The sequence below is a fragment of the Protopterus annectens genome, chromosome 11.part0 (assembly GCF_019279795.1).
Source record: "Protopterus annectens isolate FY-2018-M chromosome 11.part0, PAN1.0, whole genome shotgun sequence".
Classification (NCBI taxonomy): domain Eukaryota; kingdom Metazoa; phylum Chordata; order Ceratodontiformes; family Protopteridae; genus Protopterus; species Protopterus annectens.
The window spans coordinates 238,002,699-238,029,406 of record NC_056745.1 but is presented as its reverse complement, the minus strand read 5'-3'; the positions used below and the strand labels follow the sequence as shown (position 1 = coordinate 238,029,406).

The window sequence follows — 26,708 nt, the reverse complement described above, 5'->3', positions numbered from 1 at the left end:
AAAATTGTTCTATCATGGTGTGAATGGGAGGAGGAATGGGGCAGGGGTTATCCTGAAGCAAAAGTATGCCAAGAGTGTTTTGGAAGTGAAGAGAGTGTCGGACAGAGTAATGTTTATAAAACTGGAAATTGATGGTGTAATGATGAATGTTGTTAGTGCATACGCTCCACAAGTTGGGTGCACGATGGATGAGAAAGAAAAATTTTGGAGTGAGTTGGATAACTGGTGGTGAGTGTACCCAAGGGTGAGAAACTGGTGATTAGAAAAGATTTCAATGGGCATGTTGGTGAAGGGAACAGAGGGGATGAGGAAGTGATGGGCAGGTATGCTGTTAAGGAGAGGAATGCAGAAGGTCAGATGGTAGTAGATTTTGTGAAGAGGATGGACATGTCTGTGGTGAATACGTATTTTAAGAGGAGGGAGGAGCATAGGGTGACATACAGGAGTGGAGGAAGATGCACACAGATGGATTATATCCTATGCAGGAGGGCCAGTCTGAAGGAGATTGGAGACTGTAAAGTGGCGAGAGGGGAAAATGTAGTTAGGCAGCATAGAATGGTGATCTGTAGGATGACGTTGGTAATCAAGAGGAGGAAGACAAGTGTGAGAGCAGTGCCAAGGATCAAATGGTGAAAGTTGAAAAAGGGTGAATGTGAGGTGGAGTTCAGGGAAGAGTTAAAACAGGCACTGGCAGGCAGTGAAGAGTTATCAAATAGCTGGGTAACTACAGCAGAGATGGTAAGGGAGACAGCTAGAAAAGTATTTGGTGTGACATCTGGACAGAGGAAGGTGGACAAGGAGACCTGGTGGTTAAATGAGGAAGTACAGGAGAGGAAGAGGCTGGCAAAGAAGAAGTGGGATTGTCAAAGAGATGAAGAAAGTAGACAGGAGTATAAGGAGATGAGGAGCATGGCAAAGAGAGAGGTGGCGAAGGCTAAGGATAAGGCATATCTAGAGTTGTATGAAAGGTTGGACACTAAAGGGAGAAAAGGACCTGTACCGATCGGCTGGGAGAGATGTGCAACAGGTAAGGGTGATAAAGGATAGTGAGGGAAACATACTCACAAGCGAGAAGAGTGTGTTGAGCAGATGGAAAGAGTACTTTGAGGGGCTGATGAATGAAGAGAATGAGAGAGAGAGAAGGTTGGATGATGTGGGGATAGTGAAACAGATTAGCAAGGAGGAAGTATGGACAGCTATGAAGAGAATGAAGAAAGGAAAGGCTGTCAGTCCAGATGACATACCAGTGGAAGCATGGAGGTGCTAAGGAGTAATGGCAGTGGAGCTTTTAACCAGATTGTTTAATGAAATCTTAGAAAGCCAGAGGATGCCTGAGGTGTGGAGAAAAAGTGTTTTGTGACCTATTTTCAAAAATAAGGGTGATGTGCAGAGTTGCAGTAACTACAGAGGGATAAAACTGATCAGTCACAGCTTGAAGTTATGGGAAAGAGTAGTAGAAGCTAGGTTAATAAAGGAGGTGATGATTAGTGATCAGCAGTATGGTTTTCTGTCGGGAAGGAGCATTACAGATGCAATGTTTGCTCTGAGAGTGTTGATGGAGAAATATAGAGAAGGTCAGAAGGAGTTGCATTGTGTCTTTGTGGACTTGGAGAAAGCATATGATAGGTTGCCTAGAGAGGAGTTGTGGTATTGTATGAGAAAGTCAGGAGTGGCAGAGAAGTGTATAAGAGTGGTACAGGATATGTACGAGGGTAGTGTGACAGTGATGAATTCTGCAGTGGGGGTGACAGATGCATTTAAGGTGGAGGTGGGATTACATCAAGGATCAGCTCTGAGCCCTTTCTTATTTGCAATGGTGATGGGCCCCATGGACTATGATGTTCGCAGATAACATTGTGATCTGTAGTGAGAGTAGGGACCAGGTTGAGGAGACCCTGGACAGCTGGAGATATGCTCTAGAGAGGAGAGGAATGAAGGTCAGCAGGGCTAAGACAGAATATGTGTGTGTGAATGAGAGGGAGGGTAGAGGAAGGGTGAGGATGCAGGGAGTAGAGTTGGTAAATGTGGATGAGTTTAAAGAGAGAGGTAAAGAAGAGAGTACAGGCAGGGTGGAATGGGTGGAGAAGAGTGTCAGGAGTGATTTGTGACAGACGGGTACCACTAAGAGTGAAAGGGAAGGTCTACAACTGGGTAGTGAGACCAACTATGTTGTATGGGTTGGAGATGGTTGCATTGACAAAAAGGCAGTAGTCAGAGCTGGAAGTGGCAGAGTTAAAGATGTTAAGATTTGCACTGGGTGTGATGAGGGTAGACAGGATTAGGAGTAAGTATATTAGAGGGTCAGTCCAGGTTGGACAGTTTGGAGACAAAGCTAGAGAGGCAAGATTGCATTGGTTTGGACATGTGCTGAGGAGGTATATTGTTGGGTATATTGGGAAAAGGATGCTAAGGCTGGAGCTGCCAGGTAAGAGGAAAAGAGGAAGGCCTAAGAGAAGGTTTATGCATGTGGTGAGAGAGGACATGCAGGTGGTTGGTGTGACACAGCAAGATGCAGAGGACAGGAAAAAATGGAAACAGATGATCCGCTGTGGCGACCCCTAATGAGAACAGCCGAAAGAGAAGAAGATGACTGCCTGTGTCATACATGATAATTTAAATGAAGATGCTTCTTGTTTAAAAAAAAGACTTTATGCTGCATACTGCAGCTGTTGTGCAGGTATCCTTACTTTCCTGTCTAGTTTTCTTTGTGGTATTTGCTGTGCTTGTTATGAAGCATTTTGAATTTTTCCACTAATTTTACTGGGCTTCCAAAAGTTTCAGAGACACAGACGTGTATCCACAATAGCACTAATGAATGTGCATTTTCACTCAGCATATTAGTGCCTGATAGTTATTTTTCAAATGTCTGATGCCACATTTTTGTCTGTAGGGTTTTCCTGTTTACAAAATGACTGAAGGGAAGTACTAGTCTGTTATTTCAAATGACAGGGCTTATATTCTTGTCAGGGTGAATTTTTTGTTGCCCCCTTTCACTGCCTTATTTTTGTCAGTCATATACTAGGAACACTATGTCCTGGATATTATGGGTGGGCACAGGTGATAGACATCTGCCATGAATTCAAGAACTGGCAGAAAAGGAACATATAGATGGCAGTGAGTCAAATGATGGAGATAAGGAGGCACCATGTGGTAAAACTGAAATATAACAAGCCTGGCACTGTGGCATAGAGGGATAAAGCCTGGATAACAGCTCAGTTAGAGTAGTGCCTTAGGTGCTGAAGAATCAGCTGGGGGAGGGGTGAAGTGGCTAGTGCCCACTCACTCATTCCAGGGGGACGGATAAGTGGTCCCTGATCACCCACTGCTCCTGTGCAAACACAGGCTGGCACAAGCATAGTGAGCACTGATGCTGCTCTCTGCGACATGTATGTGTGTGTGGCAAACTGTACATGCTAGGATGACTCTCTGGATACCCCTGTGTGTTGCGGCGCTTACACCAGCTATCAGGAGGGGTTAAAGTCTTACAGAAATGTTCTCACAAATTCATTATCTACCTTTTTAGATGCCCAAAGCAAGACATCTCTTTTGGCTGAAATGTGAGATTCTGAAAGAGAAACCATTTTCACAACTAGTGTAAAGGACTGGACCCTTTGCTTTTTTGCAAAAATACAATTTTTTTCTTGTAAATTTTGGGTTGTTTATGTTGTTTCATATACCATCTAGATGTTTCAGAAACAAACCAATTGTTTTATGTAATTATTAAAGGAAACTTAGGAAATATGTTTTTTGTATTAATAGCTCAGACCATTTATGACTTTTTATGTTTTTTTACAGGACATAATTGCCCAAATAGGAAGTCATACATAAAGGGCAGATGGAAACCCCAACCACAGCCTGGGTCCTGTAAAGTATAAGCTACTGATAAAGACTGCCATGTAGTTCCTAGTCTGGGGAAAGGCATATATAGTCTCCATATGGGGGAAAAGTAGACTCATTTGGTCAAGGAGATGAGACCACCCTCCCCTGCAATGCAAACACAGGATGGGATGGAGGCTGGGGCACATAGCACCTCATGGCTGCCTGGATGTTGGCTCTTCCAGAAGCCTCTTGCCAACATGCTGGGGATACACAGTAAAGGGAAATGAATGAATGAATGAATGAATGAGCTTGAGTCTGATTGGATGGACACTTTACAATCAGTAGTCACAGGGACAGAAAGCACATGTAAAAATGGCAGCAGATCAAAGGGTTCCCATGACTTGTTTCCATATTCTTGGGTTGCATTATCAGTGATCATAGTTTTGGACTTGTATAATCTTCTTGTAGTGGTTCACAATGTCAGGTCAAACAAAAACAAAATGGTTATTACTCATTTGACTCCAATTACCAACACACTCCCATTTATTTTTTTTCAAACGTGGTTATCATAGCTAGTAAAAAAATACTTTTCTTTCTGGTCTTCTGACAACACTGCAGTCACAGATGCATGCACATAGTTGGTTAAGACCAAATAACTGTGGGTGAAGCAGAACATACCTACAAGACATTTAAAGCAAACTTATACATTATATAGGTTCCAGCAACAGGTGGCACAGTGGTGCAGCGGTTAGCATTGTCACCTCACAGCAAGAGGTTCTCCAGTTCGATTCTCGGATGGTGTGCATTCTGTGTGGAGTCTGCATGTCCACCCTATGTTTGCATGGGTTTCCTACCACATTCCCAAGACATGCTACAGGTGGATTGGACATTCTAAATTGGCCCTAGGTGTCAGTGTGTGTGTGTGCGCGTGTGTGTCTGCCTTCTGAGGAAGGTTGCGGGCCAGGCTAGCTCTACTGCCACTTATTCTCCACCCAATGATCTGCTGTGGCAACCTCTAATGGGAGCAATGGAAAGGAGAAGAAGGCCGGTTCTGGCAGCAAATATTATACATGATACAGGCTGCAAAAAGCAACTTACTACTACTGGACTGTAATAACAAACTTATTGTACCTGGTACAGAGGTTGCAATACTCTAAGCATTTTGTTTAAACTATTAACTCAACACAAAATTAAAGGCAGTAAATGCATCATAAACATGCATCAGATATCAAATTCTAAAGGATGGAAATTAACGCAGTACTTAATGCCTAAAAAAAATTGTAGATTTAATTATATATTTCCTTCACAAAATGTAATTATATTTACAGCTATATTTATAAAATTTATAAAGAGATTTTCTGCCTGTTACTTACATTAGCAGCACCCAGAAGTATCAAAGTAGGCCCAAGTCCAAGTGTGTATATTGACCTAAATATTGCAGTTACTATAAAGGGTTGAATACCAATGGGCTTTGAGAATGCAAAGAGCATAGCAGTAGATATTGCCAGTGCGATCCAAAGTGCAATGGAAAACAGTGGAGAGATTGTTCCTGCAGAGAGACATGTAAAGAATTCATAATTAGTACGAAAATAAATAAGTATTTCTAAATTATCAATTAAAATGAATATTGAGAGACAAGAGAAAATAAACAACTACAGAAAGATGAATTATTCACTGCTACTTCTAAATAGCAACAAAATTTAAAATATATGATATGATATAATAATATTTAAATATACACACTGCAATCATTTTCACAAATGTGATGAGGTATTTAGCATGCAGGTATTAACACATGAATTAATTAAGCAGGGCCAATAAAACACCAATGAAATGTGAATAGTTGAGGTGCAGTGACAAAAGTTTAAGCTATTATGAAAGACTAAAATATTTGAATTTGTACAAAAGTTATATATTTTTTAACAGGCGACCTTATTCAGGTACATAGGGCATTCAAATACAAATACATCTGGAAATGCTTGGAGTAATCAAAGAGCAGTTGTGAATAATCATACAACCTGTGTCGGAGACTATATAAGAATGACAGATGTAGTAACTGGTTTTCTGAGAGAGTAGCTGATGCCTGGCTAATTATATTACAGAACACACTAGTTTAGATACTGCTAAGAAAAACTTGGAGCACCTATTATGAGATGACGGTTTTGATATATTGGCAGGCTGGAAGGGCATTACTGCCATCGCTGAAATATTTGTATGTATGTATGTAAATGTGAGCACTCAGCATTGTTGGGTATGTATGTATGATTTGTACAAGTGTTCAAATCAGGGAGGCGTCCTCTAGAAGAACTTTCTACATCATTGTGTGCATATAGCATGAATGTTATTCTATTAAATGAGAGGATATCATATACCTAAAAAAAAAAATAAAAAACTTTATAGCTTTCCATAATGCCATATACCATGATATGTCAGAGTTGAAAATATGGACAGCACAAAATAAAAAAAATCCAAAAGCAAGCACTGATATAAGAAAATTATAATCCAGTATGTAAACAAGAGACAAGAAACATCTCAGCAATGTTACTGTATATATAAGATAGGATTAAGTGGCACAGAGAAATTAAAAAAATGAGTTTACTCTATATACAGCTGTCAAGAGTAAAGGGAAGGACAAAACGTTAGCCTCTGCCCATTTCCTTCCTGTAGCAGGATACTTAAAAAGACACCAACTTATTTATCATCTGACATCCCTTTTCTTGATCTTCTTATTCTTTAGTAAATACTTAAAAACGTTTGCTCCATAGCATCAGTAACTTACTGCCTTCCTTTTAAGGCACCCAGTTTAACAACCTCTTTAGTCACAGTGCATGTTTTTATTTTCTGCCTTTGACTATTACAACTCTCCTCTTAGGTGTCTTTGACAGGATTTTGTCATCTCCAGTTTTGCCCGCTCAGCCAAACTTAGTGATTTTTTTATTCTCTTCATCCATAAATGCATTTTCTCTTCCTCACTGCAAAAAGGAAATTTTCAGTTCTTTGCTTTTTTTATAAATCCCCTCTATTTTTTACATAATGTGTCAAAATTCCATATTTAACTAAATTCCCAAAACATAATATCAAGCCGGCACTGTCTGCCTGACACCCACAAACCTCCTCACTGCCTCTTTTCAGATGCTTCAGTTGCTGAATATAGTGAAGCTGTACAAGCCTCATTTAATAAACTCACACTTACACAGCCCTTATAAAACTCTAACTTTACTCCATAAATTCCTCCTATTTGCTTTCTAAAACCATTATTTTTTTTTTATTTTGTTTTGAAGAAAATATTCCTGTATATCCCTTTTTGCATGATGAATGAAATGCTGGGTTAAGGTGCCTGATGCCATCGCTCAGACCCTGGAAAAGGTGTTGGGTGATACAGACAACAAGATGGAAGTCAGAATCTACTAAGGAGTGTGTAACAACTCACCAGCCAAATCAACTAGCTCTGAAAATTGATGATGCTGGAGCATCAGGCCTATACCCAGATATTGCTAGTGCTGGGAGCTGAGGGGACTGTGCCAGAACAAATAGGAGGGCCACTGCAGTAGCACTAAAGCCCACAGTGAAGGCCCAGATGGAGCTGCAGCAGGTGCAGATTTTGGTGGTAGTAGCAAATATTCAAATAAGCGCTTTGAAGGGTTACAAATGAACAGCAGTTGAACATGGGTAAGTCGGCCCTGAGAGATAGGTGAGTTCCTCCAATCATGGGATTTTACTCTTTTTTGCAACAGTTTCTTTCTTCTGTTGTAGGGTTTGTTTATAGCAGGGGGCCACCAGATTGGCTTCCTTTTTTTGGAGGACAACATCTTGGTTCTGTTAGGGATTGCACGATCCATGCACTCGTGTAAGTGCTTATAAAGTGCAATTATATAGGATTCAGCAGTCGTACCTCTATTGTCCGTCAGCATGGGTGTCGTGAAGTTTTCCACTTCTGTCTTAAGAAGTGTGAAGTTTGCTTTGGAGACATTTTTACGGTGGTTTCCCTAATGGGGGGGTGGGGGTCAGATGTGGATGTCTAGGGTGATTTGCTTGTGGTCGGATCTGACCAACGAGGAATTGACATCTGGTGTGGAACACCAATTGCCCATGTTGGTAATGACCAGGTCTAGGTTACTGCTGCCCCTGGTGGGGGTGGGGATAAGTTGATCCAAGGCACTAAAATTTATGAATTCCAGAAAACGTTGAGCACAGTAGTTGGTACATGAGTAATTTTCCCAGTTAATGGTGGGATAGTTGAAATCACCCATTATTAGGGTGTTAGGTTGTACCCTAATATTTTCCAGTGTATCAAGAAATGAGGAGTGGGAATCCTGGGGGATCTCTAGCAAGCTACAATTTGGATTGCGGTCTTGCCCAGAGTTAGTTGCACTTGAATAATCTTGGCTGCATTATGCTGAGTAACTAGCCTGGAGGTGTAGATATCCTTAATGAATATGGACATGCCCCTGTCTTTAGTGCTTCAGCCCAGGTTAGGTGGCCGAAAGGTGTGGTATGAATTACAGCCTGGTAATGCAGAGGTGCTCTCTGGAGCCTTGAACCAGGTCTCTGTCACTGCACAGATGTTGACATTCTCCATTTTAAGGAGTGCCTTGAGTGACTGCATTTTGAGGTTTAGACTTCTAGCATTAAGTAGCATTACCCTCAGATTTTGCTTGCTTGTACCTGTTACAGTGGTGAATTTGTCATTTGAATCTTGCCTAAAAAAGGCACTATAGGGTTGGCAAGAGCCTTAGCCAGTATCCGGAATCCCAAGGGCGACAGGTGCAGACCATCTTTGGGAAAGCATTGTGGTTTGTTGATCATGTCATCTCAGGCAGACAGATACTGGATCCCCTTAGAATGACACCAGAAGGTTAGCCAATTGTTGAAGTCAATCATTTTGTCCTTGTACTGTGGTATAATTCTGGGTGATGGCAGGATGCTACTCAAGGCTAGGGTCATAACTGCCTGGGCTACAAGATCGGACAGCTCCTCCATGTCTCTTTTCATGTAGTCCAGGGAGGTACGTCTCAGGTCATTCACACCAACATGGACAATGACAGAGTCATATTTGTACTTGTTGTGGAGTGACCTGAGTGCATGCGTTATGTGGCAGATCCTGGCACCTGACAGGAAGCTGACAGTAACTTTCTCTTTGTTTAGCCTGGTGGATGGAACATCAGTGTGTCTAACTATAGAGTCACCTATGACTAGAGTGTTGGGTATGTTGTTATACCTTATGGGCTGTGGTTGAGTGACGTACTGAGTTTGTGGGCTATATGTCATTTGGGTTGTGTTGGGGGGTGGAGGTTACTTGTGTTTCTGCTTTGGAGGTCCCTGTTGCTTTGGTAGATTTTTTTGAGGGCCTCTGTGAATGTAGGTCTGTTTTTTTGTGTTTCTATGTGTGTGTTTTGGTGATGTAGGTTTTGAGGGACTATGTGATGAGTGTGGTGTGGTGCAAGTGTTTACCTTCTCCTCTTGACTGTCTAGTCCAGTCTTGGGAGAAGAGAGCTTTGCTTCCCTGTGCATCTCTCACAGGTTGTAGTGTTGGGTGTTAGGAGGAGATGGTTGTCTGTGTACATGAGGCAATTGCTGCATTGCCCCAAGATGCCCAGATTCATCAGGTAGACAGGAGAAAACACTGGGAGCTGACCCTTAGACATGCCTGGATAGGTGCTTATTTATTAAGTACTAAACACGGTTTTCTCTAGACAATTGATGAAAGTTGAGTGCTGTAGTAATTTGCAGATTATTTACAATGAGTTCTGAACAAGTGCTGAGCTCAAAGAAACAGATTTGAGTGCTGAAACTAGAAAACTGGCTAGTTCTAAGAAACAAAATTAAGCTAGAAGGCTTCCCTCCAACACAGAATGGCTTGGGGGCTCGGAAGCTTACAAATAGTCCTGGATACAGTAAATCTGTATCTAGACTAGACGACTTACAGGGAAGGCAGGAAACTAGCTTAGAAAAAAATTTTTTTTTTCCTTTTTTTTTTGTAAAGTGGAAAGGAGGAGCAGAAGCTAACTGCACTGGCCTTCTCAAATGTTCTCCCTGGATTAGGTAGAATGAGGTAATGACACTAGACTGGGAGGAGTGTCCCAGATCAAATTTACAGTAGGGGCGGGCAACTGCAAAGCCACCAAGTATAAAAACAGGATACCAATAGGGAGGGGTAGAGGGAAGCAAAAATCAGAACAAACAAACCCAACCAGATGCATAACAATTGTGAAAATTCGAGTTAATACCTCACACACAGTGAGTAAAATAAAAGTGCTATAAATAACTCAGAAATAAGCAAAAAAACAGGATACTTAATGTTATATATTACAGATTAGTTAGCTCAGAGCCCTTCCTCTGACTTTCTCTGATTAGCTCAGTGTGAAATGGCAGAAACACTCACAAGTTAACTTCTTAAGTAACAAAGTTAAAAAAAAGCTTGAAAGAACCAATCCCCATTGACTCTTGTCTTCTTACCCTATCAGATAAAACACTTCAACTCTTTATTAATTGCTATCCAGTACTTCCCCTGTGGTTGATAAAAACATGCCTGACCTGTACAAAACTAAAAGGATTAACATTTTCACTGCTTGCATCTTGCTATCCATATCTGTAAAACAGAACTTCCAATTTCTCAGTTTTTTATTATCCTTTGCTTAGTCCCAGTTAGCCTTCCTCTTTAACTGTAATATCAGATTTGATTTTCTTTTACCACAGTTTTTTTCCTCATCTTTGCCCCCATTATCTGTTGATTCACCTATCAAATGGCCCATTTGTTCTGTATCACCAGGGTGACACACCCCCCTACTTAAATATACCAACTCCGAGACCACCCTTCAGTGCAGAAAAGGGAAATTTTCCCATTCTGTGCATACGGAGCCGATGCCTTTCACCTTCAAACTTTTCAAAGTTCGATCATATGATGTTGACCATATGACATTAGGACTTTGAAACGTTTGGCAATATAATAGGGACCCGCATGAAACACAAAACTAAAATTATGTTAATTTCTATCTTGTAACCTGCAGCAATTTTGTATTGTACAGTGATCGTGTGACATACACTACTTAAGCAGCCTGGAAAGGCTGTTTTCCTGGCAGACATCCTGTATGTAAGGTGCATAACATTAACAGAGATACATCCAGCCTCACCATTCCTACCTTTCCTTCTATACTCTTGCATTAAGATAATCTGTGATGTCAATATATGCACAGACAAAGGTAACTATATTCCTAGCATTATGGAAGAGGGGATGTTGCTAGAATAATTCTGCACAATTTTACAAGTATAGCAAACTGTAGGAATAATAAAGGAACAACTATAACTATATCTTAGTAATATTCTACAACAAAAGACAAAACACATGTGAGACATAACATTCTACAGGGAAACATTAAGTAAAATGCTATACTGTAACATAACATTTTGGCTTTTAACTCATACACTGGTGCTGTGTTCTACAAATACAGCAGCCCACATTGTACATATTCCCTGAACATGCTACTTCTGCTATGGGTATATTTGTATGTGATCGGTATGTAGGATGATTCATTTTTATGACCTGTCCTACCTTCAGACCATGTATATAGCACAAAGTGGGAAGTCTGTTTTGTAGGACTGTGTTCTGTGCTTATAAATATTCTGGCAACTCGTTAGCAAAACTATGTAACATTAAATGCTTTGCTCAAATCTTTTTAGCCCAAGGGTTTAGTAACCCTTTTTAGCATTATATCCTTAGGATATATACCAAATTATGCAACAAACATAACATTGTCACTTAAATTTGCACTGAAGCTGTGCGCTGTTTACATCATCAGACAAATCACTAAGTATAATGTCCCCTTTGGCATGTACCTGACCAGGCCAAAACAACAAGAGCATCAGCAGAGGTTCTTCACAATAAGGATAAAAAGATACAGGGCATAAATAATATGGCCTCTGCAGACCTCCTCAAAGCCCTGTCCCTTTGTATCGTGCAGGTTGCTGAGAGGTGATCTATGCCTGGCTTGCAAAGCAGCCTCTGATCCCACTCAGATGGACTTGTTGCACATCTGCAAAACAAATGTCATCAGAATTATCTCATCCAGGGACCTGAACTTCGCCTGCAACATAAATAGGACATGATGGACGGACAGCTATGTATCTTAAAGACTACCCTTTCTCTGGAAAACACTTCTCATCCATGTGGAGCAGAGTTCTTCAGTAACCAAATTCAAGCGTAACTTGGACCATGGACAGGGAATCAAAGTTTACCATGGTCTGGTACTTATATCTGTAATAGATACAGGCATGCTTGACCACCCATGCCCAAATCTAGATATACCACATAAACAACCCTACAGTTTCAACCTATCAGATATATTTAGGATGCATGGCTAGACTTATAAACACCTCCCAGGATCATTAGCCTAGTAACTACCTATGAACCTATATTTCTATGTAAAAATCTTCAGCTTTGTTGCAGTCCATACTCAAAGGACAACTTTGTGTACTGTACTGCCTATATCCTTGGTTACATGTTGCTGTCATCTATTTAACTTAGCTGGTGCTCCTACTGCCAAAGCAAGGTTTAAGCCATTTTCTGATGTCATGTTACTTTCTGATACTAGACTTCATTTACTCTACATGCATTTGTAGGTTAATTTTCTTAATTCAGCTACATACTCAGATATAGATTTTTTAAACTTTCTAACAAGACTGACGTTTATAGCATTCTAGTACTTCATTAGGTTCAGGATTAAAATGATGCTGTCGTAAGCTTATCAGTTACATGTACATCTTTTCACTTGGTTGGCAGGCATTAGGAGTTTACATACTAAATGTTTTGTGCCACTGTCACAGGCACAACGAAGTATAATGTTCGGTCTATATTTGTAAAATCTAACATTCGGTCTATATTTGTAAACTCATTAACAAAACAAGTAAGTTCTTTCACAAGCATCCACCATGGAGTGGATTTCATACCAAATACTGAAAACACAGTTTTTTGTGTGTGTGTGTGTGTATGCGTGTGTGTAGCACGAGACAAAATCTTAACTATTAAGCACTCCCAAGCTCTGTTAAGGGGGGGTACTAAGCATCAAGTTTGGCCGCTACCATCCAGCCAACGACTGTGGCACAATAAGCTGTCTGCCTGATGGTACTCGCTAATTGTTTTATATATGTGAAAGCCACGGAAACACTTTGCGATTTTTTTCTTTTCTTCCGTAACTAGTAGCACATTGAGCACATAAAACTCCTTGCACTGCAAAAAATTATGACTGGGTCTCTGATCTTACCTCCCATTAAGTGTTCCTGATATAGATGCCAAGATTTAGCTTTGAGGTCAGTTTCTTGGTATCCATGTCTGAAACACATAATAATCTGGGTATGACTGGAAATCTGATCATAATCCCCTCTCACTCGTTTGCTCTCTCTCTCTCTGTATATATATATGTGTGTGTGTGTGTATATATATATATATATATATATATATATATATATATATATATATATATATATATATATATATATATATATATATATATATATATAAATGTCAGAAAAATATGTATTAATTTGTGTATGCTTAATGCTAATTAGAAACTAAATAAGTTAACACGTTTTTCATTCTATTTTATATGCACTGTTTTATATACAGTTAAGTTTCATATGAGACTAAAAAGATGCTTTTTGAAACTGCAGTGTGCTTTCTGAAACTTGCAAGATGCCCTCTGACCTAGTAATTGCTAGCACAGCAATATTCATGTTTATGCCTTTTGGAAATGTACTTGAGAAGCAGGTGATTATCTGCTAGGTCAGGAAGAAAAGAATGAACAATGCTTTATTCTGTAAATGTAATGATTTTAAACAATCAGCTCTGTTCGAAGTATGAGAACATACACAGCTGCAGAGTTTAGAGATAACATAGACAAAGGACTGTTAGAGAAATGAACTGCAATCTATACTTGCTTTGTGCTCAAATTAGCCATAGTACCTTGAATGGTAACATTGCATATATCTAACCGGTGGTAGCCAAGGCCACGTTGTTTTTCTTAGGAAGTTTCTCATAAAAATTGATGATACCAGCAGAATATTGTAAAAACAATCATTACAAAATGATGATGACAAAATTTGTGATTCACTACATCAGCTTGGTAGGCAATGTCTTATTAGAAAGTGTATAAAAAAGTCTGTATTTCCTGATTCTAGTTAGACAAACTCTGTATTAGCACATTTTTGTCTCCTTGCTGCAAGATTAAAGTGCCTTAACCTGAACCTACCGTGTTTTGATAATTTTTAAAGTATATTTTTCCTTTGACAGTTTGGTCCTTCGGACCAGAAAGTATCTCTCACTCTAGGCTCAGGTCAGAATTGGTACCCGTACGGAAAAGTGGCCACATCGGCTCTTCTGTCTTGAAAGACCTCCGACTGAATTGTCGTTCGAAAGGGGCCAGCCACTGTTTCTGATCTGGGATTGGAGGACAAGTCAACATTCTGGTGGATCAACACACGGAGGGTCAGGTAAGGAGGAATTTACCTTTTTTCTGTTTTGGATCAGGGACTTGTTACAGTATTGTTTTGTCAGGGAGATTTGCATGTGCAGATCAGGGACAAAAAGATTGCTGTCTTGTCATAGATCAGGGAAACAGAATAGGTAGGCAGTTATTCTAGATAAACTGTGAAAAGATGTAAAATCGTGGTACCACGTGATAAGAAGGGTTACGTAACAATTTCTAACTTAGCTAAGGCAACATGGGAAATCAGTGCACGAAAGGTTCCCGAGACCAGCCCCTAACCGAAGACGCGAAATATATGCAATTACAGAGTGCCGATAATGTTAAGTATTATAAAAATGGGTTGATAAATACAAATTTGATGGTAATTTAGATAAACCTTCACTTATTAAACTTGTTAGGCAACTTAAAACAGATGCGAAAGGTCAGCTAAGAAAGCAACGACAATTAGGAGTCCCTCAGGCACACAGGTGGCTTGAGGAAGCAAACTGCAGGGAACAAAAGATTAAAAATTCAAAAGCAATGTACTTAGATAAAGAAAATAATAACTTGGTAATAGCAACAGCCCCTCCTCTGCCCCCTCCGCTTCCCTTACCGGAATATGAAGCGAGTGAACAAGCTGATCCACCTCTGCTATACCCAGCTGTTCCTGCAAAATCAAAACCGTTTGTCAGAGATCCTATCGAGACCAGGTCTCGAACACGCAACTTAAGAGGGGATATTGAATTATATGAAATGAATAGAAATTCACAAGCTATGAGTGAAGAAGAGATATGTCCACTCATAGAAGTACCAAATCCGCAGGCAGGACAGGATCCAGCTCTTCTAGTATATAGACCATGGACACCGGAAGACATCCGGAAAGCCACAGAGGGAATTCCCCATCCAAAAGTTAATTTTAGAAAATTCTTAGAAGACTTACAAGGAATGAGGTTAAGTTACCATTTGAACGGAGAAGAAGTAGAGAAAGTAGTTAGACAAATCGTAGGTCTAGATTGGCACATGATCAGTGACAACTGGAATCCCCGCGACGCAGAGCTTAGACCACTCCCACATAGTAACGCAGAACTGGACAACAGAGTGAAAGGTCTGACAGACCGAATCTCTGAGAAATGGAAGCCTAGGGCTGATTGGACTTGCATTAATCAATGCATACAACAAGAAGGTGAAACTGTTGATAGATATTATGCCAGATTATTAGAATATTTTAATAACCATTGTGGAATGCAGGTACCTGAAGATCAAACACGATTCCCCATATGAGCAACAGCTAAAGAATGCATTTTTAAAAGGCAGTATTGTGCTCATTAGCAGCTTTATTACAAAGCACGTGGTAGATCATCGTACAAGTAGATTACAGTCATTACTTGAATATGCAAGACATGCCGAAAGGCATTTTAATAGCAAAAAGAAAAAGAAAACTCAAGTATTTGCAGTAGAAGACGGATCAGAAGTCTTTGTAGTACAACTGGGAAGAAGGGTAAGAAAAATACCCAGGGAAATAAACAGTCTGATAAGCAATCAGAAGACTTTGAAGAAAGAAAGAAAAGGGGTGAATGTTTCAAATGCGGGAAAAAGGGACATTTAGCAAGGGATTGCAGGCAAAATAAAAAAGGTAACCACAGAAGACAAGGAGGGTGAGGAATGACTATATGACAGTCAGGAATCACTGGATAGGAATAAACAAGAAAAGACAAATGCAAATGTGATAGAAAGGGTAGAGGATGTGACAGAAGAAATGGAGGATGTACATGAATTCATAGATAATGAAGAAAATGAAATTTTGGAGTTAGCATTATTGAGCTTAGAGCTCTACTTGGCAGACACAAAACCGGAAGTTACACTTCTGGTAGAGGGGAGGGAAGTCAAATTCCTGTGCGACTCAGGGGCTTCACGGACCCTGATACATCCTTCCAAACTACCAGAAAATTCAGAATCACCCAACTACATATTAGTGAAAGCAGCTAATGGACAGCTGTATCGGGAGCCACTCTCCCACAACATAGCAATAACTGACCCAGTTTCGGGGATGACCCAGAAAAGCAAAATTGTTGTTTCTGCACAATGCCCAGTGAATCTCTTGGGCAGAGACCTAATGCAGATATTTGGCATAGCCGTAGTTCCAACTATGCAGGGTATGGAAGCACAGCAACAAATGGATACTTTTGTAGTGCGACCGGAGGGTGAAACATTTTACTGGTACAGCCAGGACTTAGTTACGACTGGTCCAGGGGCAGTAACCGAAGAACTGATGAATGTAGCCATCAGTAAATCCCCCTCCCTTGACACTGATAAACAGCATTTGTTGCATTGCACTCTATATTACTGTAACAGACCAGGACCTGATAAAGAATATGAGCAAGAACTGTTTAGAAACTATGCTAATAGGTTAGTATTACGAAATTTGTACTGGGACACAGGAGGAAACAGTGTAGTAAGCTGTTCATTGCCCCAGGAATTCCTAACGCTTTACAAATCTAATCGATTACCATATGTAAGTTTAACTAAAGATAGAAATTTAAAGTGGGCAGACGTAGGAGAAAAAGTCACAAGGTGGGAAAAACAGACAGAGTTAGAACTCTCTGAACAAGGAGTACAGAAGCAGAAATTAAATTGGATAACACAGACACACCTAGCTGTGCACTCACAGGCAAGTGAGGATAGCTGAGTAGCACTCTTACTAGAGGAAGAGGAAAAAGCTTTACGAGACATACCAGAGACTCTCTGGTCAACAGGGAAATCAGATGTAGGACTTATTCGTACACCAGGACCAGTTACTATCACGCCAAAATCAGCATTTAGACCTCAAAAGAGACAGTATCCCTTAAGAAAGGACGCAGAAATAGGAATCAAACCTATAATAGCAGCCTTACTTAAGGAAGGAGTCTTAATAGAATCTCCTGATTCACTGTGTAATGCACCCTTATTTCCTGTTAGGAAAGCAAATGGAGAATGGCGTATGGTCCAAGATTTACAAGCTGTAAACGACGCAATTATACCCAGGGCACCTACGGTGCCAGATCCACACACTTTATTGAATGATTTGAAACCTCAACAGAAGAATTTTTCTGTGGTAGATATTAGCAATGCATTTTTCTCAATACCAATACAGCCTGAGAGCCAAAATTGGTTTGCATTTACATTTCAGGGGAAACGGTATACATATACGAGACTACCACAGGGATATTGTGAAAGTCCAACAATATTCGCACAAGAAATGGTAAGTAACCTGGCGGGATTTATCCCACCGAAAGGCAGTTAGATTTTACTTTATGCAGACGACATTCTGCTGGCAGCCCCCACCCAGCAAGAATGCAGAGAGGATACCATAGCATTATTACAATTTTTAGCCACTCAAGGACACAAGGTAAACAAAAACAAACTGCAACTTTGGAAAAAACAGGTCAAATACCTGGGATATGTCATATCCAAAGAAGGCAGAATATTAGATGAAGACAGAAAAACAGCAATATTACAAGCACCTAAACCAACTACCAAGAAGGAAATGATGTCCTTCCTGGGTACTACTGTCGGAGTCGGATTCCAAACTATGCTTTGGAATCTGCTCCGCTGACTAACTTGATATTCAAAAAGCCGATGGCAGCACAAGATTTATTACAGTGGACACCAGAAGCAGAATCAGCTTTCTGCAAACTGAAACAACTGATAGCTTCTTCCTTAGTTTTAGGATTACCAAACTATCATAAGCGATTTTTCCAAACTGTAGACTGTAAGCAAGGTTATATGACATCAGTGTTAATACAACAGCATGGGGACAAACAACGCCTCATAGCTTACTATTCATCACAGCTAGACCCAGTGGTGCAGTCCTTGCCCCACTGTGTACAAGCAGTAGTTGCAGCTGCAATGGCAGTGCAGGCTTCAGCCTCAGTAGTATTGTTCCACCCTCTCACATTGAGAGTGCCTCATGCAGTTGCGATTATTTTACTGCAAGAAAAAGTAGCATATCTTTCTCCAGCTAGACATCTTTCCTGTATGACTATACTGTTGAGCCAACCTCATATGACAATTGAACGATGCACAACTTTGAATCCGTCAACCTTGCTCCCAACCCCTGCAGATGGCAAACCACACTGCTGACTGCAGGAGATTGAGCAAAAGACACTACCTAGAAAAGACCTTACAGATGTTCCCTTGGATGATGCCGAGGTGACATACTATGTGGACGGCTCATGCAGAAGGGGTCCTACAGGACAGAATCTAGTGGGGTATGCAGTGGTTTCTGATACCGAGATTTTAGGAGCAAAGTCTTTACCACACAACTTATCTGCACAAGCAGCAGAATTGATTGCCTTGACAAGGGCATGTACCTTAGCAAAAGGTAAGAAAGTAAACATTTTTACTGACAGTCAGTATGCTTTTTCTACTGTACATGTTTTTGCGCAGCAGTGGAAAAATAGATAAATGATAACATCTACTAGTAAACCAATTAATCATACGCAATTTATTTTAGACTTGTTAGACTCTATTCAGTTACCTCAGAAAGTAGCTATTTGCAAATGCGTAGCTCATACCAAGCAACAGGATAGAATTTCAAAAGGTAATGCGAGGGCTGATACAGCTGCAAAACAAGCAGCTTCAGCTTCAGAAGTTTTTCTTTTGAGTGAGGAATTACAACCATCTGAGATTTTAGACTTAGAAATGTTAAAAACAATGCAGACACTTACTACAAATGTAGAAAAACAGAAGTGGATAAAACGAGGAGCAATCCTTGAGAAGGGACTGTACATCTCCACAGAAAACAAACCGATTTTACCATCTAACTTGTTTAGATATGCAGCTTTGTTGAGCCATGGGCAGTGCCATGTCTCAACAGGGGGGATGGTACATTTAGTGAATCGAGTGTTTACAACGTATGGATTTACAAACCACACAAAAAATTTTTGTGCAGCATGCCATGTTTGTAACAAGCATCATGCACAAGGGGCATTGAAACCTAAGCAAGGGAGTTTCCCCATACCACCGTATCCGTTCCATACTATTTGTATGGATTTTATAGAACTTGAACAAATGCGAAAATAAGTACTGCCTTGTCATTATAGATATGTTTTCCAAATGGGTGGAAGCTTTCCCAACTAAAAATCCAGATGCAGCTACTGTTGCAAAAGTCCTCGTTAAAGAAATTATTCCTAGATTTGGCATACCGGAAAAGATTTATAGTGACAGTGGCACACACTTTGCAAATCAAACTATACAACAACTTAGCCGTTATTTCGGGATTTCTCTGAAAAACCATTGTGCATACCACCCCCAATCTGCAGGATTAGTAGAGAGGCATAATGGGGTTTTGAAGAACAAGCTTAGAAAATTGATTAGTGAGACACAAAAGAACTGGGTGCACTGTTTACCTCTGGCACTGTTGAGCATGAGAACTGTTCCAAATGCAAAAGGGTTAACTCCTTTTGAAGTTCTGTTTGGGAGGGCATATTATACACCTCAATGGAAACCTCTCATGCCTGCAGAGCAGGAGGCTGACAGTTCACTTGCAGGGTATATGAGGTGATTTTTGAATAACAAACTTTTGCAGTTAAACTCTGTTTCAGATAAAGAGCAAACAAGACCATCAGAAGCAGCAGTAGCCCCAGGCACATGGGTCTGGGTGAAGGTGGTGAAGAGAAAAAACTGGAGTTCTCCGAAGTGGGAAGGGCCGTACCAGGTACTACTGTTGACACCCACTGCAGTCAAGATCGTGGAGCGAGCGTCCTGGATTCATTTGACACACTGTAAACTGGTTAAGAACTTTGAACTGGACAAAAGCCTTGTTGCTGTTGTACAACGAGAACAAAATGACCAAGTACAGAGCAAACAGAGATGCAGAACAACCTCAGAAAACTTGCATAATTATTCTGGTAGCTATACTGATAACATTGATCTTTTTGTTGTGGCCTTTCCTTTTTCCTGCCACAAAAGTTGAACTGATTAAAAGTGATGAGCCGACCATAGACTGGCACCCAAACTTTAACACTTATCAGGCAATTACACGTGTGTATGCTGAGACTTTTAATGTTTCAAACTGCTGGATTTGCACAGCCATACCAACAGCATACGGGGGGTTATTAATGACTGCAGTCCCCCTAGGGGTCAATGAGACCTGGAAAATTTGATTTATGACACCGTAGCTATTAAAGCATATGATAAGGTAGCACTGTATTTGCCTGTGACACAAAAGGGAATTGTATGTTTTTATAAGAATGACACAATTCAAGTGGGTTGGAGCAAGTGCAATATGACTGTACATTACGAATGTTATACCAAAGCAAACAAAATGGGTACAGCTTGTAATTCAAATTATGACTCATTTCTTGAGTCCATGCATAAGACTATTGAACAAGTGCAACATAATCCTGTACTTTTTAAACAACTATCTATAATAGATAGGAAAATGTTTCATGCGGGGCAGCCATTTCGTAACAAAGTAACTACTAAGGTAGAGGATTGTTATTTTGTGTGTGGTAAGAAAGCATATAAATGGTTACCTGAGAATTGGTCCGGCAGTTGTTTTTTGGGGTACCTGGTCCCGGCCATACGACACACTGCAGTTTTGCCTCAGGGAAATATTCAAAATATCCGAGATGTGGCCAAGAAAGCGGTCAGGAAACCTGAAAATCCAGTGGGACAGATCGAGGCAGGCTGGAAAGACCATCATACTGTGGGTACCAAACTGACGCACATGGACTTGAGTGATGCTGTCATATCGTGGGCAGGCATATTACCTGCATATGGCACAGTGAAATCGATTTGGGATCTGCAAAAACTGTCTAAACTTCTCGAAGTAATGAGTAATGCAACTTTTTCTGCTCTCAAATTGATAACTGATGAACTGAATGCTATGAGAACTGTAGTGCTCCAGAACCGAATGGCTCTTGACTTCACCCTAGCGGCGAAAGGTGGTACGTGCGCTTTAATCAAAGAAGAGTGCTGTGCGTATATACCAGATCATCAACATGAGATAAACGACCACCTTGAGGTGATACAGCAAGTGTCGGCCATGACCAAACCAGGCCCAAACCCTCTGACGGACTTTTTCCAGAATTTGTTTGGGGGGTGGGGTTCCATCCTAATGAACATCCTGATTGCCATTTGTGTGGGATTACTCCTATTAGGAGCATGTATTTGTTGTGGTATTCCCTGCATGAAAAAGTTAATCAAAGAATTTATAGATATATCAGTTTCTGAGACTTTGTATCAAAGTACTGAAATTGAAGAATTGTTAGAATGTGAAACACTTTCATAAGTTTAAACTGAATGACTTTCTTAACTGCAAATCCTGAATGGAAGAGGTTAGGAAAAGAAGCAAACTGTTTATTCTTTTGAAAAATAGAATTAAAAAGTATTAACAGGGGGAAATGTCAGAAAAATATGTATTAATGTGTGTATGCTTAATGCTAATTAGAAACTAAATAAGTTAACATGTTTTTTATTCTATTTTATATGCACTGTTTTATATACAGTTGAGTTTCATATGAGACTAAAAAGATGCTTTTTGAAACTGCAGTGTGCTTTCTGAAACTTGCAAGATGCCCTTTGACCTAGTAATTGCTCGCACAGCAATATTCATGTTTATGCCTTTTGGAAATGTACTTGAGAAGCAGGTGATTATCTGCTAGGTCAGGAAGAAAAGAATGAACAATGCTTTATTCTGTAAATGTAATGATTTTAAACAATCAGCTCTGTTTGAAGTATGAGAACATACACAGCTGCAGAGTTTAGAGATAACATAGACAAAGGACTGTTAGAGAAATGAACTGCAATCTATACTTGCTTTGTGCTCGAATTAGCCATAGTACCTTGAATGGTAACATTGCATATATCTAACCGGTGGTAGCCAAGGCCACGTTGTTTTTCTTAGGAAGTTTCTCATAAAAATTGATGATACCAGCAGAATATTGTAAAAAAAATCATTACAAAATGATGATGACAAAACTTGTGATTCACTACGTCAGCTTGGTAGGTAATGTCTTATTAGAAAGTGTATAAAAATGTCTGTATTTCCTGATTCTAGTTAAGACAAACTCTGTATTAGCACGTTTTTGTCTCCTTGCTGCAAGATTAAAGTGCCTTAACCTGAACCTACCATGTTTTGATCATTTTTAAAGTATATTTTTCCTTTGACAATATATATAATATATACATATAAAAAATCTTCACAGATTAATTGATTCATAGATTGAGATTGTTACTAGGCTAATTATCCGGGGGTGGCTTTCTAATCTTAGGCAAGTTTTCCTGAAACAATAATGATGCCCTGTATCTGAACAGGACACTGAGAGCCAGGCATTCATATGCTACCTCTGTCCATAAGGGACATGGGTGACAGGCCTAGTGTAAATTTTCTGTTCCCCATCCACTGGTCTAGGTTGCACTTAAACTGGGTAATAGACAAACTCAGCTTCACACCGATGGGAAGCCTGTTCCACAGAAGAAGCAGTCTCTGGGACACACATCTGCTTCTCCAGCATGTTTTAAGTCACAAACAAAATTCCTGGCCTTATATCTTGTACTTCTGGTATTTTTTGATTTAGGAATATGTAGGAGATTCATAAGTATGTGGTTTGAAAATGCCTTGTAAGCCAGGAATAGACTGCCTCTCAGCAATCTATAGGAGGCTGAGTAGAGGGAATGGGCTTTAAGGCGCTCTGCATAAAGCAGGTTTGTTACACTTTGCATTCCTTTTGTAAAAGGATCTCTAAGGTCATTCAAGCTGCTGCATGTGCCTGGTCAGGTACATAACAAAGGGAGCACTGTACTCTCCAAATGGTTTGAGAACGGTGGAGTACAGTGGGATAATGACTTCTTTGGACTTAGATGTCATCCCCTTACTTGTGAGATGCGCAACATAAAAGAATTTCCTCATCACTCTGCCCACATGGGGCTGCAACACATACACACACACACCACACCATAACTAAATATACCAACTACGAGATTGCACTACAGTGGGGAAAAGAGCAAACTCCCAAATGTTGGCCGACTACCTCATTTCCCTAGTTATACTATCGGTAATCTAAGTGTTTGTTAAAATGTGACTTCTGTGTTTCTGTCTCGGTTATATGAAATACAGGTAAGTGGCATTTCGTTAATGTGAAGTAGACCCATGTGTGTCTGTCTGTATTATATTTGTACAACAACATAAAATAAACTGTGCTCATTAAAAAATCTTGAAAGAATTAGATATTTAGTGAAATTAGAACCCTCCTTCACCATTAAAGAGTGAATTTTTGAGGAAAATAAGCACAACTAAATCTCATTAGATGGGTGCCTTTGAAGAAGGTTTTATAACACATGACATCTTCTATACATCTTTCTTAAAATAGACCAGTTTCACAAAAAAAAAAAAAAAAAAAGAAAGAAAACTCACTATTATACAGGAAACAGATTCCAAATAAGATATGTTAAAATCCATGTTTCAGCAGCATGAAGCTTAGGTAATATAAACTAAAGGTTCTTTGAATGATACTGATGGCAAACGTATGGAAGATGAAATTCAATTTTTGTGAATCAGAGTACATGGCTGATTGATAATACTGAAGATATGGAAAGCAGGGCAAGAAGGAATAATTTAAAGAATTTATGTTATACCGGAAGGAATGGAGGGGACTATTAAGGCAAACTTGTTTTCCACTTGCTTAACACGGAGACAAAGCACAGGAATGACTATCCTTTGGTAATGACACAGCTTACTGGTCTTTAGTAAAGACCATCAATAAAGCCAGACTCTGCCTCCAAGGTCAAGAACAATAAAGTCTCTTTCATTCTTGGATAAAGAAGCACTGCCCAGGATGCATTGTCATATCCTCATAATATAACAGGAAGCAACATAATACGAGCTGACAATGGTCATTCTTCAAAAATCATAAGGAAAAAGCAGGTTAGCCAGTGGTTAGAGCATTAAAAAATAGCACTGAATGTTGTGGGGAGGTAGGATAACTGGAGGTGGGAGTCACTGGAGGAGGGAAGAGCAAACTGTGAGGAGATGGGTGGATACTATGGGAACACTGCAAGTGGAATGGTGCTTGGGGGAGGAGGGGAGAAGTTTGAGGGAGTGAGGGAACCTGAGCAATTTGTGTGGTGTCAGCATGAATGAATGTTGAAAAGTCAACATGTATAGTGCATGAAAAAGTATTACTAAGGTTTGTTTTCTTTTATATTTGTCACTGTTTTAGTAGTGATTTTTTACAGATGCTTATAAAAACAAAACAAATGTTCTTTGCTGCATTTTAAATATTTCTCTGTAAATGTACAACTACATGTACCTCTTTGAAGGATGCCACTAACATTGTATGCAGCAGCAAAGTACTGCCAAAGGGTGAGGACAGTGACTGATACTTTATTTGACTTTTCTTAAAAAAAAAAAAAAAAAAAAAAAGACTACAATTCATGATCATTATGTATGAAAGCATTTGAAAATACTTAAGTAAACCCTCAAAACACACTTGCAGCTATGCTTTCAATGTGAAACATTCCATTAACAGTAAAAAGAAAAGGAAAGACTTATTTAAAGCATTTTGCTAATGAAATTAAAAAGGTTAGCCAGTCTGTATTTACATGTCCACATTACATCCAGTTACATGTTTTTTTTTTTCTTTCTACCAGTACTATGTTTGACATCCTGTTTCAGTCAGTGGATATTAACTGCATGCACATTATCTCATGTTGATTTAAAACTCTGGTTTAATTTTAATTTTACATTCTTAATGACTAACTGTGTAGATTTAGATGAACTTTCCTCCAATTAGTTGATTTATTTCTTCCCACAGTGCTGTTTCTACAAGCATTAATACAGAAAGTGACATATTGATAGCGGATAAGACATGACCTTTGTTAGAAACGCAAGCTGTTTATATTGTTCATGAAACTGCAAACATACTGAATTTTCTATATTTTCTTGAATGAAAGAAAATAAAATGTGGTCCACATGACTGCTGAGAATAAGTATGGTGCTTATTTTGGCAGATTTTGCTTTTTAGATAGTGACTTCCATTTCATGTGAGTATTTCACCTTTCTGTTGGGACTACAAAGCAGAGGAAGAGTCAAATTTTGATACAGAGATTATAATAGGATATTCTTTGGAGATTTTAACTTTAAAAGGGTAATTTTTCAATTTTGGTTATCAATCATTCAATAACATTTGAGGCTTGATTGTGGATTTGCATACAAGTTCTGTGTCACAGTTTTATATCTGTATTATCATAGATGACTGTTGACAGCTGGCTGTACTGTGCCAAGTGCGCATAAATTCCTGTTTATTAACTGAGAAACTAATACACCAGTTTTGTTTCTGTTTTGCCCAAACATCACACACAATGGCAATCTGTCTAGAGTCTTGTCTGTGAGACAATAGCTTGTATCAGGCAGATTACATGCAACTCCTATGCGCATTTTTAAAGAAAAAGTATTCATTTTACAATATTAAAGAGATATTAAACATTTGGAAAATTTATAAATAGCTGCTCCGCTTGGATAATAATTTTTAATTTTCTTACTGCTAAAAATTGTTGATGAGGACAATTTTGGTTACATGTCTGTAAAAGAGCACAAATGAAGAATGGTCTGGGGATTTCTGTACCATACTGTGGTCTGTCATGAACAGAGCAAGCTGTCTCTTTTTTAAGAAACAGTAAGACATTATTTTATGTACTGGTTTGATAAATAATGGGATCTCAACTTAAATGGATATAACAAATATTGTAACAACTTGAAGGTTTTGGTCAAAGCATTTTTATGTATGTGGGGAATGTTTTTTTTTTCCATACTACCTGTTTCTATTGAGTAATGATAGTTTTAGCAAAGAAGAAGAATGCTTGATTCTGACTGAAACCTACAAATTGTAATGCTAAGACATTTAAGTTTTAGATTTAAAATGGTTACTGTTCACAGTAATAATCTTTATGAGCTTTTATCTATTTTTTTAATGGCCCAGTATTGTTTTGTATTATCAGCTAGGTGGAAGGAAATGGCTTGTTTGTACTGATAAAAAGTTGCTTGCCGGTGATCCATGATCTAAAATCATGTTTCAAGCAGTAATAACTGGAAGACACTGAATAAGCACATTCAACTTTTTGGGCAGTTCATGAATGCCATAAACTGTCTGGGTAGGTAATGATGTCTTTCAACCTCTCTCTGTCTCTCACACAGAAGTCATAGATGACTGAAGAAATGACCCAAAGACTGATAAATGAGTTTACAAGTCAAAGTGGAAAGTGGAAAACAGTAGCAGTCATTAGGACTTTCTTCCACATCACACATAAATGCATTCAAACACAGAGATTGTGACTCCATCTCCTGCATTACTTTATAGTGTGTGAAGAAGCCATAGCACCCAGAAAAAGCCCATGCAAACACAGGGAGGGAAGAAAACCTGAACAAGGGAAAACCCATGCAAACAGAGGGAG

General features: G+C 39.4%; 1 protein-coding gene across 2 annotated transcripts in view; it reads right to left on the bottom strand.

Annotated features, from left to right (window-relative positions):
* ITPR2 (inositol 1,4,5-trisphosphate receptor type 2) overlaps nt 1–26,708 on the bottom strand; it is a 2,416,542-nt gene that overhangs the window by 268,134 nt on the left and 2,121,700 nt on the right. For both annotated transcript variants that reach the window (XM_044087657.1, XM_044087658.1), the window contains exon 49: nt 5,193–5,368. In XM_044087657.1, the coding sequence (XP_043943592.1) occupies nt 5,193–5,368 (176 nt within the window). The remainder of the gene's footprint in view (nt 1–5,192; nt 5,369–26,708) is intronic.